Source organism: Chelonia mydas, chromosome 4 (genome assembly GCF_015237465.2).
Source record: "Chelonia mydas isolate rCheMyd1 chromosome 4, rCheMyd1.pri.v2, whole genome shotgun sequence".
NCBI lineage: Eukaryota > Metazoa > Chordata > Testudines > Cheloniidae > Chelonia > Chelonia mydas.
Genome location: NC_057852.1, coordinates 88187953 through 88210095, shown reverse-complemented (window position 1 = coordinate 88210095; position 22143 = coordinate 88187953). Strand labels below are relative to the sequence as shown.

Genomic DNA, 22143 nt, shown 5'->3' with positions numbered 1-22143 from the left:
TAGTTTTTATCACCCACTAGCTTAAGCTCATGTTGACTTTGGTATTACGTGAAACAACTGATTTAACCTTCAAATGAGCTAATTAATTGTATTGTTGGTATAAACTGAGAGTTCTTCAGGGTGTTTGAATTTAATTTGAACAGTTGAAAACATTTCATTTTTGTTTGAGAACTTCAGGAATAGAAGAAAAGGCTTCAAGAAGGAAGACAAGGACAGTTAGAAACACTGAACACAATGTAACTGAGCCTCAAATATAAAACAGAGAGCAAGGAGTATACTGAAGGACAAAGGAAAATGATTAAAAGCCTTTGGAGCTTGACTTACGAATGGAGAAGGAAGGCTTCAGGCAATGAGAAAGTAAAATAAAATAGATCTTTTGAGGTAAAGGAAGAGAAAGCAGTAGACTGAAAAGAAGATAAAACATAACTGACCTGTTTTATTTAATAGTATTGAGAGAAAATATTTGGGTTTTAGAAAGAGTATATGAATAACTAATTTGGAATTACTGAAAGTAACCCAGCCTAATGTGCTCAACAATGTTACTCGAAATGGCACTCTGAAGAAATACAGAGTCAATAAACCCTAATATATGCTACATCCTTTTATGTCTATGCTTCATTACAATGCACTTCTGCATAAGTCACTGTTTCTCAGATTTGTTACAGTTTTGTACCACCTCAAAATGGCACTAAATGCATGTTACTTGAAAGCAAATTAAAGTATTGTAAAATGATGCTGAAAAGTTGTAAAAATGTTGTTTTATGCACCCATAAGTGCTCTGATAGTTAAACCTGGGACAATTCTTTAACAGTTAGTTACAAAAAATTATGGACTATTTAAGAAATGAGGAAAGTGAGGGTTCTGAAGACTGTAAATGTAAATGGTTTGAAGAGAGAGTCATAGTGATTAAATACTATGATCATCCAGCCTAAGCTCCTGCATACCAGAGGCCAAAAAACCAGATAAAATAGATGAAGAGTTAGGCTCCAATCTTGTAAACACACACGTATGTGCTTAATTTTAAGCACACAAATACCATTGAAGCCAATGGGGCTACTTACACACTCAAAGTTTAGAACACGTGTAAAGTGTTGCAGGATTGGGGCCTTAAATAATTTACATTATTTCACATACCATTTTGTTTTGCTGTTTCAATCCTGCCTCTTAATAAGTTATTGCAACATTAAAGAGGATAGGTAGAAGGTGATTCCAGAAATAAACAGTACCTGAAAATCCAGAGGAATGTGTTATATGTCAAGTGTCAAGTGTGGTTTCTGACATTTTCAAATGCAACCAAATGAATCACTTTGGTATTTTCATCTATACAATATATTACTTGATTCTTCAGGGGAGATGTTCAGGCTTTAGTTTCTGCTGGCAACTTGGATAAAAACACTCCATGATTAATGAGTCCTGTTTTTCTGATGTGGAGGAGTAATTTCTGACTAGGCCATCAGTAATGTGAGTAAATATGAAGAATGCCATATAAATGCTTGCAGCCATAACATCTTGGCCTGTAATCTCATCAGGCCTCAAGAGATAAAGAAGGATGGCCTGGTGGATACTTGCATTGAAGAACATCAAGAAAAAGTAAAAAAGTAATGGTGATGATTCAGTGGAGGTCCTTATCTCTGACTCTGTACCCATCCAGCATGGCCTTAGGAGCACTGTGCTGTTAAAGGTGCCATCTTTCAGATGAGTCATTATACTGAGGTCCTTACTAAACTCGGTAGAAAATGGAAAAAATCATAATTTTTGTTGAAACTTTGTTTTGACGAAAATTTTCCAACTAGCTCTAGACCATTAGAGATTGCTCTTTTTTGCATGTGTAACCCATACACCTCCTGGGTGTGGTGTTCTGTCCCATCTAGTGGCACCGAGACCACTGAGAGAGAGAGATTAATGAGTTTGCTTTATAACCTTAGCTAAGAGCCATATGGCTTTTAGCTTATGTGGTAGAGCAGACTTGGGCAAACTACGGTCCGCGGGCCACATCCGGCCCGCGAAGGACCGTCCTGCCCAGTCCTTGAGCTCCCAGCTGGGGAGGCTAGCCCCCAGCCCCTCCCCCACAGCTACACCGCCACGTGGGCAGTGCTCTGGCCAGCGGGGTTGCGCGCTACTGCCAAGCAGCGCTGCAGCGTGTCTGGCTCCGGCCTGGGGGCACGGCTGCCAGACATGCTGCTCTGAGCGGCATGATAAGGGGGCCAGGGCCGGGGGGTTGGATAAGGGGCGGGGGTTTCCGGGGGGCAGTCAGGGGACAGGGAGCAGGGGGCATTGGATACGGGGTGGGGTCCCAGGGGGCGGTTGGGGTGGGGGTGTGGATAGGGGTCAGGGCAGTTGGGGGAAAGGGAGCAGGGGGCAGTTGGATAGGGCAGATGTTGTGGAGGGCGGTCAGGGGATGGGGAACGGGGAGGGGGTTGGATAAGTGTGGGAGTCCTGGGGGGGTCTGTCAGGGGGCAGGGGTGTGGATAGGGGTCGGGGCAGTCAGGGGACTGAAGCAGGGGGGTTGGGCAGGAGGGTTGGATAGGGGGTGGGGTCCCCGGGGGGCGATTAGGGGTGGGGGAGTCCCGGAAAGGGGGAGGTTAGGGGACAAGGAACAGGGGGAGTTGGATGGGTCGGGGGTTCTGAGGGGGGCAGTCAGGGGGCGGGAAGTGGGAGTGGGCAGATGGCAGCAGGGGCCAGGCTGTTTGGGGAGACACAGCCTTCCCTACCTAGCCCTCCATGCAGTTTTGCAACCCGAGTGTGGCCCTCAGGCCAAAAAGTTTGCCCACCCCAGCAGTAGAGGCTCATGCACTAAGCTCCAGAGGTGGGTCTGTCGGCGTTACAAGTGGGGGCTCATCCGGGATTTCAACTGGGAAGACTCTGAAGCTCGGGATGCGCTCCTCTACGGGAAGTATGTAATCCGCACACTTCCTAGGTGTGGTGTTCTGTCCCATCTAATGGCACCGAGACCACTTAGAGAGAGAGGTTAATGAGTCTGCTTTACAGCCTTAGCTAACAGACAGTTGGCTTTTTGCTCATGCAGTAGAAGCTCATGCACTAAGCTCCAGAGGTTCCTGGTTTGATCCCGGCTGCCGACAACCGGGATCTGTCGGTGTTACACATTGTTAAAGGGTGTTAGTATCAATGTCCTGGCCATATTTCAATTCAGGTAATTATATTCTGCCCACCTAAATTTACCTGCAGTTTCAATTGGATACAGTATTCTTTACTTTGTGCCCTAAACTATTGTGTAATGGTGTTGTGCATTGTGAAACCTCTGATGTTTCCACTCCATAGATGCCTGCGTTTCATTGGTAAAATTATCCTGTAAATATGAATACTGGTACACATGTTATTGCGGGATGCTCTTTGGGCATAATCCTATACCCACTGAAATCAAAGAAAAAACTCCCACTGACTTCAGTGGCACAGTAACTGACCCTATGTGATGAAAAGGCATTTTATAAATGAGTCTTATAATTTTATAAATGTGAATGTATAGAGGCATGAGTTGTCAAATACTACAAACATTTACAACCTCTGCTACTACAATTTCTGTTCTGTATGTAATATTTGTCTGTTGTGTCTTATGCTGTGTTCAGGATGGAACATGAGGCTACTCAGCTGGAAAATCAGCATGTACATAGTGTGTATGAAAGCACAGCCTCCTGTTTTAATGACCTGCAAAGCAAAGCATGGCCTCGTGTTCGTCAGTTTCTGTTGGAGCAAAAGCCTGGCAGTCTCATTGCTGATATAGGTAAGTTACTGTATTTATTGAATGAAAAATCCTGTCATCATTTGTTTTACGCATTATGTTTATCATACTTGTCCTTGAAATCTAGTGTGTAGGGATATTCTTAACAGCATGTGAGGTAATGGACATACAGTCCCCGAAAATCAAAGAAAATTGAGAGGAATGTGTTATCACATATCTTATTGCTCTATCAGATCACAGCTTCCCCTTTGCATGTCTACCCTTTACCAAAATACATACTGTTTGCTTTCTAAAACAGTGTGAAGTTCACCTTTTCAGTATTTCAAACGTAATGGCCTTTCCCAAACTGAGGAAAACCAGGGGCGGATGTAGCCTCCCAGTTCAGTGTGTGTGGGGATGGGGGCTCCAAGGAAGGAATGGGGATGTCAGAGAGGGCCCAGGCTTGTGAGGTTGCAACCCTTCCCACAGGGAGGCCGTGCCCAGTCCTGCCTCTCCCTGAGCTCCAGCCCTGCTTCTGGTGGGAGCAGTACTGCTGACCCCCACCCCTGCTCATACCTCCAGGCTGTCTGCCTGGCAGGTCGCCTCAGGCCCAGTGCAGTGATGCCAGTGGCAGCAACAGTGGGATTGGAGCCCAGCTGGGATGGGCGAGTCACTCCCTACACTATTGATGGTGGGAACGAAGCCTGAGTGGTGCTGTGACATCGTGCTCGAGGCTACAATACCCCTGACAGTGAAGGCACATGCCTACAAAGTGAGCATAATAATACCCCTGAGCATGGCCTGATGTACTCAAGAGTACTTCTGTGTATATTTTAATCAAGCCAGGGTTTATGATGCCTAAAAGATCCAGGCCTTGTGTAGAGTTTAGGGTTTTATTTTGTTTTGCCTTGTGCCAGCACAGTTTTCAGTTATAATGTCTTTTCACTTTGCAAAAGCTTGAAACTAAACCTGTGGACACTTTTTACTTTGCTCTAGTGTCTCCTGGACATCATGTCATCCAAAGGGGATGCCCTGCACATTAGGCTAGAGAGTCAGGTCCAGATTCTCAAAGGTAGTTAGGTGCCAGTGGGAGTTAGGTGACTAACTACCTTAGAGGATCTGGCATAAGTGCCACACAAATGCACCAGTTAAGGTACTAAGAATATAGTTTCCAGATGAACAGGTCAGTATTTCTGTCTGTCCTGAGCATATTTATGAGCAATTCACCTGGTGTGAGTTCTCTCTGAGATGCATAACTAACCAACAGTGTCAGGCAAAACTGGGAAAGGAGTTTGTGGTGGAGTTCACTTTTTTTGAACGGGTCCTAATCACAGAGATCTCAGAGTACTTTTATGTATTCATTTTTTCTTCTTTTAAATATTTGAATGCTTTTGAGAGTAGATATGTTAATTGATAGCCTAGAATGCTGAAATCCTTTTTATTTAACAGGACATTCTTTGTTAAAAACTTTTGTTTGTTTGTTTTACACATAGCATACTAATGATAATAGGATGGGATGTCCCTTGGTCCATGATCCTTATATTGTACCTTCATTAGGTTAACTTACTCAGCCTCTGACCTTGTAATTTGTTTACATAGGAATTGATTATTGCTTCTGTCACATGGTGGCTGCCCCTTCTAAAGGGAGATAGGTCTCAGCCCACCTGTGACCCAGCTATTTACCTCCTTGGGTGGAGAGTATGAATCGAGGCATGTGACAGGTGGTCATGTGACTGAACCAGGCCTCTGTGGGGGTAGAAACACAGAGACCTGTGAATAGCCAAGAGGGATGGCAGAGTAAAGTTGCAGGAAGAGAGTCTCTCCTGCAGTCATCCCAGAGGAAGGGAGTTATGGCTGGGTAGAAAGACCCAGCTGGAAGTTTTGTTTTTCTTTTGGGGAGAGAAAAGAAGGGAGGGCAGGCCTTGTGTTTTTTCCAGTGCCTTAGAGAGCAGTAAGACAGAGTACCTCAGGGAGGAGGGGCTGTGCCTTGCTTAAGAGCTTCTTGGGTTTGTTTTGGAACTTTGTTAATAAAATCAGACCTCAGGAAGGGCTGTTACTAGACTTGTGAAAGCCTCTTTTTAAGTTTATTGAGGAACCAAGGGGTAAACGGAGGCAGGGCACTGCAGAGGCATCCCCGCCATGAGGGGTGCATGTGAGGTGGCTGACCTATCATAGAATCATAGAATATCAGAGTTGGAAGGGACCTCAGGAGGTCATCTAGTCCAACCCCCTGCTCAAAGCAGGACCAATCCCCAATTAAATCATGCCAGCCAGGGCTTTGTCAAGCCTGACCTTAAAAACTTCTAAGGAAGGAGATTCTACCACCTCCCTAGGTAACACATTCCAGTGTTTCACCACCCTCCTAGTGAAAAAGTTTTTCCTAATATCCAACCTAAACCTCCCCCACTGCAACTTGAGAGCATTACTCCTTGTCCTGTCCTCTTCTACCACTGAGAATAGTCTAGAACCATCCTCTCTGGAACCACCTCTCAGGTAGTTGAAAGCAGCTATCAAATCCCCCCTCATTCTTCTCTTCTGCAGACTAAACAATCCCAGTTCCCTCAGCCTCTCCTCATAAGTCATGTGTTCCAGACCCCTAATCATTTTTGTTGCCCTTCGCTGGACTCTCTCCAATTTTTCCACATCCTTCTTGTAGTGTGGGGCCCAAAACTGGACACAGTACTCCAGATGAGGCCTCACCAATGTCGAATAGAGGGGAACGATCACGTCCCTCGATCTGCTGGCTATGCCCCTACTTATACATCCCAAAATGCCATTGGCCTTCTTGGCAACAAGGGCACACTGTTGACTCATATCCAGCTTCTCGTCCACTGTCACCCCTAGGTCCTTTTCTGCAGAACTGCTGCCTAGCCATTCGGTCCCTAGTCTGTAGCGGTGCATTGGATTCTTCCGTCCTAAGTGCAGGACCCTGCACTTATCCTTGTTGAACCTCATCAGATTTCTTTTGGCCCAATTCTCCAATTTGTCTAGGTACCTCTGTATCCTATCCCTACCTGCCACCATATCTACCACTCCTCCTAGTTTAGTATCATCCGCAAATTTGCTGAGAGTGCAATCCACACCATCCTCCAGATCATTTATGAAGATATTGAACAAAACCGGCCCCAGGACCGACCCTTGGGGCACTCCACTTGATACCGGCTGCCATCTAGACGTGGAGCCATTGATCACTACCCGTTGAGCCCGACAATCTAGCCAACTTTCTACCCACCTTATAGTGCATTCATCCAGCCCATACTTCTTTAACTTGCTGACAAGAATACTGTGGGAGACCGTGTCAAAAGCTTTGCTAAAGTCAAGAAACAATACATCCACTGCTTTCCCTTCATCCACAGAACCAGTAATCTCATCATAGAAGGCGATTAGATTAGTCAGGCATGACCTTCCTTTGGTGAATCCATGCTGACTGTTCCTTGCTACAGCTTCATAAAAAGGAACTGCCCGCTTATTGCCTTATTACTAAATACTATTACAAATTAATACCATGTACATACAGTATCATGGGGCACTAGAAGGGTTAGAAATATTAAGTTGCATTCTGATGTGGAAATGTGAACTGTTGTATTCATTTAGATGGAATAAAGGGCCCAAAGAGTCAAAGGTATTAACATGACCCTGTCACTGTCCAACATTAAACAGTGTTAAAGAAGGTTCGTGGTTTGGTGCTTATATAAAGACCTCAGTCTGCTTAGTACCATGGCAAACATACTATAAAATTCATGCCAAAGGTTAGAAACTTACCAATAAAAACACACAAAAGGAAAAGAAACAAAACAAGGCAAAAAGCTTTGAAACGGAAATTGAGTGATGATGCAAAACAAACTTAAAACCTATCAAATGCTCTTTTGAAGAGGGTGAATATAGGGTTAGAGTCTCTTATTCTGCCAAACAGTCCTTCTTGGTGGGGAAGAAAGAGTTAGTTCTGTTGTTCAAATCTTAGTTGGGAATGATAGTCACCGTCCCACTTTCAAAAAGCTGACAGACACCAGGGGAAATATAGCTTTCGTGAGCTACAGCTTATGCTCAAATAAATTTGTTAGTCTCTAAGGTGCCACAAGTACTCCTTTTCTTTTTGACTATATTACCCATGTCCTCCTGTATGTATAAATATAAGAGGAACAGATGAGGGAAGGGCATTTTGGACGATATTTTTAACAATATTCTTCCCTGGATTTATTTTACAAAGTTTTTAGTGCTAACCTACAATGCTGTTGTAGTTTGCCATATTATCACCACACAGCTGCTGACAGGTTCTTATAACAGAATAATGAAATATGGAAAAAACTGTAGCCCTCTCCTTCCAAGTGTGTCTTAAGCTTCCTTCCTCTTCTCTCCCAGGTGCTTGATATCACTAATATTTGGAGTAGCTTTTTCCCCTCCTTGTGCCGGCTGGGTCCTGAGCTCTTTTCTTGATGCCTGGTGTTTCCATTCAGAGTGATTTCTCCCCATGCTTGAGAAAAAGGGTGCTGTCCCTTGAGAAATCCATGATAATACTACAAGCTGACAAGGAGAGTAAAGCCCAGTATACAGAAGCCAATAAAGTAACTAAAGCAAACCCCAGCAAAAGGGATAATACTCCCCAAATAACATCATAACAGAGGAGAGAACTTTATTAGGAAGAGGAAAATAGGATCTGGGGAAGGAAGTGATTAATAATTAACCAACATTTATAAATAAGCCAATTCCTCACCTCCTAATGCTCACAAACTCCTCCCTAACGCTTACCTGAGGTGGATGGTATGGCTGAGGTTGTGAGTCCTCAGATGGGGTCTGCAGGTGCTGTAGTGTTGCCCAGCTTAAACAAAAATCACTTTACTTGTTCTTCATCCCTAGTTGTGGCAGAGCTCTCTCCTGACTCCACTAGGGCTCAATGGTTCCCTGGTTTGGAATTGTCCTTGGGTCTTGGCTGGCTGTTGGTAGCTGGTGCCAGGTCAGAGCGCTTGCTCTCTCTCTAATCTATCTATCTATCTAATCTGCTGGGCACTGCAATGCTAGAGCGACCTGATCCATACAGCTAGTGTCTCAGAGCAGTACAAAAACTCTGTCTGGAGAAAGAGCAAATTTAGCAGGAACTCCCTAAGCTGTGCTGTCTCTCCCTTAGCTTCCCAACCAAAATAAAAATGCCCTCTCTCTTTTTTTTTTTTTTTGTTGGGCTTCCCTTTCCCCATTAACTTGCCTGGGGCTGTACAGCCCTGACTTGTCTGCACAGGTTGTGTTGGCTGATTATCTGTTCCTTGTGATAGACAGAGATCAGATATCCATTGGCCTGAAATGTCTTCAGTATGAGACATACGCTCTACTTTATGTCTCTATGTCATCCGATCTCAGTGTCTAAGAAACTCGGATTTTGTTGAAAGCAAGCTGGTTGAGCCTTGATCTATGTAAATCTGAGATAGTACTGACAAAGTGGGGGGAGGAACCATTGATTGAGGGACCATGCTCACTGTTTGTTACTAGGCATAATATTGAGTCCTCAGCTGCTCCTAGTTGTCCAGTTAACATCAATAGGGTTTTATCATTAGCACTTGGCAAGAAGGTTGCACACTCATTTGCACATCTTACCCATGCTTTTTGACAAATTAAGACACAACTAACTGGGTTGCACATATGATGATTGCAGTGTGCTTTACATGGGGCTACACCTTAAAACCATTCAGAAATTGTGGCTAGTTCAGAATATGGCAACTCAGTAAGAAGCACATTACTCCTGTACTCTGTGACCAGCTGATTTCTGGATGAAATTTAAGGTGTTGGCTTTCACATGTAAATCCCCAAGTGGTCTTGGTCCTTGCCTACCTCAGTCTGTCTCTTATACTATGTGATACATTAGTAGCTGTGAACAGATGAGGTTCTTGAGCCAACAGAGCCCTTGTTCAAATTAGGCTAAGGCATTCTCAATGATGTGCGTTCAACTTCCTTTCCTTATTCAACCAGAGCCTGGAAATGGTGGCTTTCAGGTCATGTTGCAAAGTTTATTGGTTCTCCCAGGCATCTTTTGTGAAAGAGGAGAGTAGACTAAATGGGTGATTCAGTTCATGGAGAGGGATTAGCATGTTTTTAGTTTTTTATACTAGTCCAATTCATCTATTGTACAGATTTTTCATTAATATTTTATATATCCACCTGGAGCTTTGGATAGACATACTTTAAATGTACCTAAATTAAAACATATTATTTGGAAATTATATTAGTTTAGTATTCAGTCATCTTTGGTTATCATTCTCAGAACAATTTGCATATTTGAGATACTTTAATTTAATTAATCAGGAACCCAGTGGTTGAATGGGCCAGGGAGTCTCAACTACCCACTCGTGGCTAGAAGTGCTCCATTCCCGACATGATTAAGGCGAGATCTGGGCAGAGGATGTAAATTCCATTTCATGAAGGATTTTGAGACTTCACAATTTGACTTTGTTTCAAATTGGAACAAACCTGTAAAATTCCTAAATTCTCCACAAAGGAAAATTCTGAAAAAAAATTCTTGTTTTGGACTGATTGACAAGTTTTGTTTTGATTTTGATTTAAAATGTTATATTATAATATTAAAAAGTTTAAAATTAATTTGAAAATTAAAAATCAAAATGTTTCATTTTGAAAACATGGAAAAGCAACATTTTGACATTGTTGGAATTTTTTCAGTTTTTCTCCAAAGTGAAATTTCTGCAAAATTGACATGATTTTGCCAATGATTTCTATTTCGATGGAACTGCATTTTCTGATGGAAAATGGTTCTATCAAAGTTTTCTGACCAACTGTAGTTAGGTCATGTTGGTAGGAAAGTATGGAGAAGGTTTGTACTGTTATTACCTTCTGCTGTACTTGTTCTGTGGCTAGATAGAGAATTTATGTTTCCAGCAATGTCAGTTGAAATCTTTCATGAGCACTAAATTAACTGAAGATTATTTTAAAAAATAAATAATGTAACAGTAGCAGTATTTAAGCTGAAATGCCTTTCCTTCCTTCACAGTGATTCACCATTTCTCAACTAAACAAAGAAGAATCAAAGCAATAAAAGAAATGGCAAGGGTATTGATACCTGGAGGTCAGATCATGATTTATGTTTGGGCTATGGAACAAAAAAATCGTCGCTTTGAAAAACAAGATGTATTTGTTCCATGGAATAGGGACTTGTGCTCCCGGCTTCTTTCAGAATCAAATCAGTCTGGACATAAGAGTGATCTTGAACATTCCGTAAAAAAACACCCACAGCAACTAGTAGGCTCTGAATGCAGCTACCCAATTAATCTTAAACAGGAACTTGATACAAAAAGTTCCCAGAGTACAGACCATTGCTTAGCCAAAACCTGCTGCATGAAAATGTCTGAAGAAGAAGAAAATCGATTCTATAGTGCTCTAGGGAAATCTTTTCGTTCATGGTTTTTCTCCAGATCCCTTGACGAATCATCCTTAAGAAAGCAAACTGAGAAGATGAAATCTCTGAAGAATGTAGGAGGATGGGCAAACAGAACCATATCCATTCAACCGTCAAGACACTGCAGTTTAGACTTAGGTCACCGTGGGCCATTGTTAAAAGAGCAAAGTTTAGATGATGACGAAGTGTTTATGGAAAATGCATCTCTCAAAAAACCACAATGGATGACCGCTTCAGGTGTAATGAGGGATTTAAATGGAGAACACCATGGAGTAGTTCAGAGCAAGAATGAAGAAACATCTTTTCTGAGTGGTCCTGTGGAAGACAGGGACAACAACTGTACTTATAGTAAAGATGAAGATGGTAAATCTACTGCTAGCAAACTCTTTCAAAGAACTTCAACAACTGACTCCACTGATTCTATTTTGGATGAAGCAATGGCTGTTGGGGACCAGGTTGTTGACATATTGGATACAAAAGCCTTCATGCGTTATTATCATGTTTTTCGGGAAGGAGAGCTATGCTCTTTACTGGAAGAGAATGTGCCTGAACTTCATATTATTAGTTCTTGCTATGATCATGGAAACTGGTGCATTATTGCAGAGAAAACAGCAAAATAACTGCAAACTGAGCACATAAAACAAAACTTAATTGAAAACTTTAAATGCTGCTCCTTGAAGGTGTTCTGTGGTGTTGTAATTGTGCAATATACAATGGAATTTGAGTCTCGTAGTTGTGTTCTGTCTATTTCTGATTTTACTTTGTATATATCTATAAATACTGTGTATAAGAATGTAAGATGCAAGCAACAATACTTATGTTTTGTCAAAGATAGGCTTTTAAGAGTTTTATATTGCTTTTAGCAAATAATTCAGTTTTTAAATGTACTTTTTGTAATTGAAAAATAAACAAAACATTTTTATAAGATAAGGATCAGGGCATCTTTTATGAGAAATATTTGCCCAATGTAAACTTAAAGCTTGGTACTGCAAACACTTAAGCATGTGTGTTAACTTTACTCAGTAGGGTCCTGATTCAGCAGTCCATGCTTCTTCAGCAAATAACTTAAGGACATGCTTAACTTTAAACATGTGCCTAAGTCCCAATTTGGACACATGCTTTAAGTTAAGCACATGTTTAAATACTTTGATGAATTGTGGTCTTCAGGATGGGCTACTCATAGGCATAAATGTTTGCATGATCAAGCCTTGAGTATTCTGTGCTTTGTGCTTAGCATTCTGGAGCAAATGGGACAGCTGCATTTGTTCAAGATTTTGGTCTTGGTTTTTTTAAAACAATCTAGTTCAGGCGTTCTCAAACTTCATTGCACCGCGACCACCTTCTGACAAAAAAATTACTACACAACCCCAGGAGGGGGACCAAAGCCTGAGCCCTCCCGATCCCTGCCCCGCTGGGTTTGGGGGACAGAGCCCACTGCCACGGGGTGAGGGGGAGGGAAGCCAAAGCCCAAGGGTGTCAGCCGCAGGTAGGGGGCCTGTAATCTCAGCACCACTGCCCAAGACTGAAGCCTTCAGGCTTTGGCCCCAGACAGCGGGGCTCGGGCTTTGGCTTCAGCCCCTGACCCCAGCAAGTCTAAGCCAGCCCTTGCGACCCCATTAAAACGGGGTCACGACCCACAGTTTGAGAACCGCTGATCTAGTTTATGCCTCAGAGCTAAGGGGTTGAGATTGAGTCTTATGTATTCTCTACCAAAAATATATTAATTTATTTTCTAAAGTTTTAAAAGTTTTGCTTATCTATAAACACTGTTCACTGAGACTAATTTTAATAACCGTTATTTACAGAGAGTACAGTAAATTAAACGTATGTGAGGTGTACATATTTTTGAGATAAACATGGGAGCACTATGTGAAATTAGTATAATTCTAGTGCATCTCTGCTTGGTTTAAAAGACAGATTTATCTGTAGTATTGGATCAGCTTATATACTTAGATGACAATATATACTTTCTTAAAGGTATCCTAAGAAATGTAGAAGAAATTAGTCAAGTATGTAAATAAAACATTACGAATCAAATAGCAAAATCCTTCAAATACATGTCTTCCATATTTTAAATGGGACATTAAAAGGTCCCTGATGCCTCTAGGTGCTGGAAACTAAAGAACCATTTTTCAAAGGGTTAGAGGATAACTCTGATGTCTTGGGCAGATTTCCCTCTCTTAGGTCTGATCTACACCTAAAACTTAGGTCAACCTAGCTATATTGCTCAGGGTTGTGAAAAATTTCATGCCCTGTGCAATTATAGTTAAGTCGACCTAACCCCCACCATAAATGCAGCTAGTGACAGAATTATTCCACTGACCTAGCTACCACAGCTCAAGAGGGTGGATTTACGATAGTGATAGAAAAATCTCTTCTGTCACTGCAGTAAGTGTCTACATTACAGCAGCATAGCTTCAGCACTGCGAGTCTGCCTCTATGGTGCTTGTAGTATAGATATACCCTCAATAAAATACTACCTACGCTCTACGGTTAATTTTCTGACCGAGCACAGCATCCAATCACACTCACATTATAGTAGATTAGCCCACAGTTACTCACAGTGAGCAGTACTTTACTCCTTAAGTAATTTGACTGATTTTGCTGGGACTACTCATGGAGTAAGGTGCTACCTCAGCTGGTGTAAATTGGCATAGTTCCATTGGCTTCATTGACTGTCCCTCTGTATTTGCAGCGGTTTAAGTGAGTGTTATAATTTGACTTTGGTAATTAAGATGTCTGAGTAATTACTCAGTAAAGAACTTCAGATACTGTGTATAAGAGGAGTTTTAACAAGAGCAAAACTACTGTAATGCTTTTGAAATGTTACCCGTTCTACAATATGTAAATTCATAGCTTTTAGCTTGTTCAGTCACAGAGCCTGATGGAAGTAAAAGTGTAAATGTTTTATATGTAGCTGCCCTGGATATAAAGTTTAATAATATATTATATATATTCTTTTGCTAAAATGTATCTAAATAGACTGACTTCCATGGTTTTTCTTATTGTACAGTTTCTGTTCATTGTCATTTTCACTTTTGCTCTCTCTCTAGCCCAGTGATTCTTTAAGTATTTATCCACAGTGGAACAGTCATAGGGCAGGAGAGAGAATGAGATTGATTCTGTAGCCCACTGGTCAGGGCACCTGCCCTAGAAGTGGGAGTGTCCAGGTACAACCACTTTTTCATTATTTATCCACAATGGAACAGCACCAACAGGAAAGACAGAGGAAGCCATACCTCAGAATATCCCATATCTTTGTGGTCAGTGCACTCTCCTGAGAGGTGGGACACCCCTGGTTAAATTCTTTCTCTCCCTCTGGCACATTCCAGGGTGTCTCCCACATTCCAGGCCTGTGCGCTAACCACTGGGTAAAAGTTATAGGGGGCATCACCACCATCTCCTCCTCCTGCTGTTTAGTACAGAGTGAGGCAGGCTCCAAACTCATTCCTGAAAGAATTGCCTTAGGTGCATAAGCGATCTGACTCCAGGAGAGTGATTCCTATTTGTTAATCTCTAGCAGAGATAGGTACCTGCAGCAGGGCTTAGCACACCTAGTCTGGTTGGCATCTCCCATTGGCTAGCATGCTGGCTTTTTATGTGCATTCTTAGGTGCCTCTCTCCCCATGCATTGGATAGGGAGCCTACCTGCCTAACAGCTTTGTGGACTGCAGTGTTGTTCTTGAGATTTTCTAGGCACCTAAAAGTTAGGCATGCTGACTCTCAGCATTGCAACACCTAGGTCCCTTTGTGAATCGCACCCTGTGATTCTCTCTTATCATGAGAAACATGACATTTCCAAAAAAAACCCCGTGCGATCCCACTGCTTATTTGCTGAGGAGCATAGCTTAATGTGTTCAAACAAGTGGTGAAAACCATAGCAAAGCCCATTAATTAAGATTAAATAAATACAATTCCTGCACTACTTACTAAGATAAAACTCTGATTGATGTCAGAACTGCAGGATTTGGCCCTTAACAGGCAAAAGTGAAGTTTGGATTTGTGTCTTCTGTTTGGTAATAGAAAGTTCTAGACGTAAAATTCTAGTCCCATTACAGCCAAAAACTGCCATTGACTTCGGTTGGTTCCGAGGTCACCAACCTGTCCTTAACTGGTACTTTGAGATATCTTGATCAGAAGAGGAAAGATGCCCAGTTTCCTTCTGTTGAACTTAATATTTAACGTTGTCCGTCTGAATTGACTGATAATGGCTGCTATTTTAACTCTTAAAATGTGTAATTTAAACTGACACCTGCAATAAAAAACATATTACAATTGAACAAACTTATTTTTGATGGAACACAAAAATACAATATTTGATAAAATGTTGTTTTGCCTTTTTTGAGTAAATGTGAATATTTATAGGTGCAAAAGCTATTGCTTTTCTACAAAAGACAATTCATTTACCTTCTTTAAATTGAAGAGGGCAATCGTTTTAAAAGCACAAATGGGTTATGAAAAGCTATAAATTTTGTAAAAGTGTTCATTTGTGATAAAGTGCTGGTATTCATGTTATTTGTGTGTGTACTTTAAAATGATACTCAGTTAAGAGATATGCAGTGTGTTACAGTAGCACAGGATTGATAATGAACAATCTGACTCTGTTCTGATTAAAAACCCTGGCCTTGATCCTGTAATTACATCTGTACTGAATTGTACTCACATGTGCACTCCATTGACTTGAATGGGTCATCTTTGGAGTGTAGGAATTTACTTGTGTGATGCATTTGTAGAATTTGAGGCCCATATTTATACTTCAGTGCAACTTGGATGTTTCAGTGTTACTAGTTTGATCAAATATACAGTTTTATATCTCTGTTGTGAGTTCTTGTTATGCTTATCCTGTATTAATTCCGGCAGCTACTCGTTATCGTAACTTGAATCTGGTGTGTTTAAATACTACACTATAATCATTTCTTTAGTCCACATATAAAACTTCAGATATTAACCATCATTTGGCTGAAAAAAAATCTTGCTCCACTGAAATATTATTTAGTGGAAACATTACACAGTTTAAGATGCATTAATAAAGATGACATATTATCCACTGGAAACTGTGTCTGGGAACATTCTTACTGCCTGTCAAATCAGAGAAGTTCTTTGCTGTTAGAATCCCCCAGTATTAACTGGAACTTAGTCACACTTGCACCCATAAGCTCCTATCTTCAGACCTTTGGAACCAATCTCTGAGGCATTGGAGAAAGATTACTGAGGCATTTCCTTGTCTACACATAGCTTTTGTACCAATTTAAATCAATAGAAAAATCAATTTAATTAAATTGGTGCAACTGTCTTGTGTTTTTACTGGTATAGCTTATTCTGGTTAACTGCATCCACACCAGAGGATTGCAGACACTGAACTAAATTGGTTTCTTTAGTATAAATATGTATGTAGACAAGGTCCTAGGGCCAGATGTCTAAAGATATGATGGGTATTTCCTGATAGTGCATTTCCAATGGGAGTTAGATACCTATGTGCATTTGAAAATCCCACTAGGCACCTATTTGCATTTTTAGGCACTGAAATACCTATACAAATCTGGCCCTTAGCGAATTATCATGCCAGCTGATTTGGGCACTTGGGAGGCAGAGCTGTTTAACTGCGGTGTAGACATTCAGACTCGGGCTGGAGCCTGGACTCTAAAACCCAGTGAAGTGGGGGAGTCCCATAGCTTGAGCTGTAGCCCGAACTCTAATGTCTACACCACAGTTACACAGCCCTTTAATCCAAGCTACACGAGCCTGAGTCAGTTGGCACAAGCCAGCCGTGGGTATCTAATTGCAGTGTAGACATACCCATGGAGAGCCTTTGAAACACTGATGCCCAAACTTGCATACAGCCACAAAACTTTCAAGGAGCAATAACAGTTGGGGTCAAGTAACCTACCAATAAAAACTCTTGACACGAATTCACTCTCTCTCTCATACCCTTACTCCTTATAGCCAGTAGAACTGTAGCATGCAATTTAATGGGAGAGAAAGAGGCATAATATGTTTGAGTTATTTTCTTACATTACAATGGCCCCAGGTAAGAGTGACCTAAACTGTTGACTTGACCCTGTCTATCGTCATTATGGAGACATCGACAGCAACTCCATAATTAAGGCTGAGTTGAGTTTTGCACATAAAGCATGGTTTCAGCCTCGTTTTATATTAAAATACTACATATTCTCCCCAGAATTACAGCACTTACTCTGAATACAGAATGAATTTTCTGAGATTTACAATTTAATCTGTGAATTAGTTTAAGAATTCAAATTAATTAAAAATGGGCCCTTTAAGAAATTTAACACCCAGTCTCTGTGTATTTGCCCCTCGTAATGTCTGTAACAGAATAACATAGACTCTTCAAACATCCCTTGTAGTTAAAACACATTGAAATCTTGTTCATGGGCTACATTTGAACATATTTCTAAGGATTAATGGCCATTTCCTTACATTATTTTCATAAACAAAAGTTTCTCCTGCCAAATGCAAGATGCATAACGCTTGGCACCCTATGTGGGATAAAAATCAGACTGAAAAGTGTAGATCCTAACAGAAAATATTTTTATATACATCCATCCCCATTAATTAGGCTTGTGTGTGCCAAACCCCAATCAATCATCCCCTGCATCCCTTGAAGGGAACATGCTCAGTCACTCTGTGAGGATGGTGCAGGCTCAGGCTCAATTACATTCAGATCCTGTGTGGGGATGGAGCATACACAGTGCAGATGGAATCTTCAGAAAATAAAACCACCAGACTCTTACTAGCCTCTACCCAGAAAGTACAAGCTGTCATTCTCAGAAATGTGTAACTTGGTTAAATTTGAGTGGCTTTTCAGGGGACAACAAAATGCACATCCCTAACATCAGGATGATGCCTTGGCAAATGTCAAGTATTTTCTCCAGAGTAGAGAGGCGCTACAGCTTCTTAACGATCTGGTTTTAAGAATTTTTTATGTGGGCAAAACAACATATTTTCCCCAAACCATGTTCTAGAAAATGGCGGAACCGTTTCTGCTGTTACCTTCCCAAAAAATTCAACATGAATCTTAGAAATATATGAGTGTGGAGAGCTCCATTCCTTCATGGTATCTCTGATCTTGTTCACAGTAACCACAAGTTTAGCATTTCTGTCCCTATCCACCTCTCATTTTCCTGTTCTCCACTAAGATAGCTAGACACATTAGTTCTTTCTCATGAATCTGTCTCTCAAGCTAATATAATTATCTATACTCTCTCAGTCATGCTATCTCTGTCCTCTCCTCAGCCCATAGCCATTGGCTCTGTTCCAATCTTGTGTCTTCTCTTGTACCACCCACTCAGTTTGATAGTCAATTTAAGTGTACGCACCACTGTGTTGAGAGATGGTGATGCTCTTCAAAGATGTTCAGAGCAACCTAAGGGCCTGATTCTCCCTTGCCTTACTTTTTTACCTGTCCAGTGAGAATGTAACAAACTAACATTCTCGTTTAGTAGCATACTTCACCACTTTGCACAGCTGTAAATGGTTACTTAAAATCTAAGACAGTAGAAAATCAGGATCACTAGAACTGTGATCCATCACAAGGCTGTTGATGATTGAGGGGGTGCCTGTTAGACTATTGGTTTCCATTCTCCACCCCAAAAACCTCACCTTATGTTCCTTTCTACACAGAACTGTACAAGGGGCATGCTACATTCTTCCTTTCAAAAAGCCTAGTTAATTCATTGTGGGTTTGATCCCAGGTATATCAGTCTTGTTTGATCCACCTGCAATTTAGCAATCCACTTCAGTTTACTTTTTTATCGCCTTGTCTCTCTTAAAGCCATAATATGGAAATAATTTATAAAAAAAGAATCTCAAAAATATGACATAAAAAGTTAGAATTACAAGACTTGGGCGCAATTAGATTGCCAAACTGACGTGGAAAATATGTCAGTAGAAAAGAGAATGTAAATTTTATTAGTAGTGCTATGGATTTTGAACAATTCTAGGAGATTCCCTCTTGCCCTGTAACATTGTACATAGTGTTGTAAACTCTTTTTGCTGAAGCACGTTGAATTTGGTGAATGCTGTGATGCTAGTGTGCTGGTATGGTGTTAGAGTGCCCTCTTCTGGAGAGAAAATGTAATTCAATTGTGTTTACTGCGAGGAGGATAACTGGCTTACAGAGTGGGCTAAGTTCTTTAGGTCCCTGCCTTGAGAATCTTATGTTTTGATTTTAGATTTGCTATGAGTAAGAGCAGAAAAAGAGAAGGGGAAGGGCATGAACATTTTTTCATCCTCTAGTAGATTAGCAACAGCACACATTTTGTCAATATACTAACATGGAATTCTATTGAAACACACAGATCTAAGCAAATGGCTAGATAAAATGTGATTAAAAATAACAGTCACTCAGACCTTGTGACAGAGTGCTGGAAGCTAGCTGGTGAGCCAGAACTCTGATCACTTAGGCACCAATCAGTTCCCCTGGAGAAGGCTGATTGGAGATATGCAGCTAATTAGCTGAGCGGGCTGGGAGGGTTGATGAACCAATTAGCCATCAGCTGATGGGTATAAAAGAAGACACAAGAAGGAAGGGAGTGGGGGGGCAGATGTGGGTTAGTTAGTACACATTGAGATCTTGCTATTCTTCCCTGGGCCTATAGGAAAGGGCAAGAAACACTATAAATACTTTGCTTCATGGGACTGCATTGGTGTTGTTGATGGGAATATAAATAAATCCACATGACGTTGCCACTTACTGGACAGTGTCTGACAGGTTTGTGGGACATCAGAGGATGGGGGGTGGAGTGTCCCTATTATAGACCTCTAACAGGAGCCTTTGAAATGTGATATTCTCCAAGGTATCTTTCTCAGTGTCTCCTCTATCTGGCTGGCAGTGGAGAGACTGTACTGGTATGTCAGAACTATTGAGAATAAAACAACTGATCTGGAAGTGTGCCTGCTTCCTTACCATGGGCCCAACAAGACTGGTAGGGTTAATTTTCAATCTTTGGCTTGGGCAATATACTTTTGCTACCAGAGGCTGAATTAGTCCTTTGGAAAGAGCATATGCTCTAATTTAGATCATGCATAGCCATTCAGTTCCAGATTAAACCTTACTACAAAAAACGATGGCGCACTGATGGTAGTGTGGGACATTATCCAAAGCTAGTTTTTAGTATGTCTGAGAAAATCCAAGAGATGAGACATTGATGGATTTAATAGAAAACAAGACACATGCAGCATCCCCAGACTGCTTTAAATTGATGTTTTATTCAATGACAATGCCTAACAAAGCCCTGATCCTGAGAGATGCTTGAGCACTAAAAAGTCCTTTTGAAGTTAATAGCAGCCAACAGTACACAGTACTTCCTGGGATCGGGCCCAAATTGCCAGTTGTAGAAGGATTGGATGTTCCTGCACAGAGGGCTATTGGATAATTATTTTTTTAAAAATATGACATGAGGTCCTTTAATTTTTTTAAACAAATATTGTGTGTGTGCATGTGTGTGTGTGTGTATACAGACAATGCTCTTGTTCTTTTTTCCACACTAAATAAATCAGATATCTGGGGGAAAAAAGTTTTTCTGTGCTTTATAATATAATTGCTATTGCTGCTCAGTAGTAATTAGAATTTTTCATTTTCAGTAGAATGAATGGTACATGGAATATTTAAGAAACAGGAAGTATCCATAGCCATGAAATGTTTAATTCATTGTAAACAAGGTTCCATGTTATGCATCTGGAGAGAGATTGTACATTTAGGCTATATTCAGGAGTGCTTGTTTTAACAGTATGTTATTTTTAACTTGACAATGACACTAGCTTTATGAAGTGGAATATTAACTCTGGATTTTGCCTTTTTGTTTCAGATTAGATTTTGAAATAAACAAAGGTCCCTGGAAAGTTCATTTCAATACATATTTTAATTCAACCAACCTAGTAGTGGAACAAATCTTTCCAGTCATCCTGGCCCCAGGCCTTACACAGAGCTGTTACCACAAGTGCCAATTCAGTGCTACAGGAGTAACAGAAGATTTCTAAAAGGGAGCTGTGCAAGAAATAGGGCCTAATCCTATTTCTGTTGACTTCAGTGGGCTTTGGCTCAGGCCATAAATGGAAATTTTGCCATTGAGAGCACTGGACCTTCAGTCAGGATGCAGGCTGTCATAGCAGGTGAGGGAAATGTACGGCCTCAGATTCACCTTTGCTTTTGATATCATATGAAGGCTTTAAAGAAATCAGGAAGCTATTTATGGTTGTGCAAAGAAGCTGTTCAGATGCCAACTGAATTTATAACCAACTGGTCTATGAAATATTAAACGAACCATTATTGTTCCTTAACAGGCTGCCTAGAATGAGTGCTTCAACCTGCATTATGTGTAAGGACTTTGTGGAATGTATTAGGTGCTGGTTAACTGAGAGTAGAGAAGAATAAATGACAACTCGCTGGAGTCAAAGAACTGAAGAAAAACATTAAACTTAATGTTTAATGCTAAATATCCAAAGGCAATTTAACACCACGGTTAAATGGGTAATTTAAAATTTAATATTCCCATATCAAAAATTGAAACAAAAATACTTTCATATACAGTATCATGTTTATTAAGAGACATTCTTTCATTACCAATGAACTAATCTATTCCTGTTCAGTCATAAAATTATATATGTATCTGTACAAAACAAGGAAATGAACATAAAGAAAAAAATATAAAAAGACAAAACACATATTCTAGTAATGGCTGTCTTCCTAAAATTCTCTCTTAAATAAGCACAGAGCAGCTGTCATTGTTGTATACTAGCAGCCCTGCCAGTTTGCTCAATTTGATTGGGATTCTTGAGGGATTTGATTTTTTTTATTGAACCGCTAGCCGCTGGCATCTTCTAAAGAGATAAGAATCTCAGCTTTCACTTTACAAAAAAGTAAGTTTGTAGCTCTCATAGTTGTGGAGAAAAGCTAGAAAATATGATCCCAGGGTACCCCAAAGCCGCAAAAACCAGACAAAATAAAGAAGACATTGTTTATTATATTTTCAAATCTTGCTGTTTTTAAGCCAATCTTGTGATTCTGGAGGGCTGCCCCATGATTTTTGAACACTTGGGGTGGCAATGCTACGTA

At 40.8% G+C, this 22143-nt stretch overlaps 1 protein-coding gene across 1 annotated transcript; it reads left to right on the top strand.

The window, feature by feature from the left end:
• The first annotated feature begins 10643 nt into the window (after positions 1-10643).
• Positions 10644-16107, top strand: TRMT9B (tRNA methyltransferase 9B (putative)). The gene has a single exon (XM_043546180.1). The coding sequence runs from the start codon at positions 10715-10717 to the stop codon at positions 11687-11689; it is 975 nt and encodes a 324-aa protein (XP_043402115.1). The 5' UTR covers positions 10644-10714; the 3' UTR covers positions 11690-16107.
• The last annotated feature ends 6036 nt before the right edge of the window (positions 16108-22143 follow it).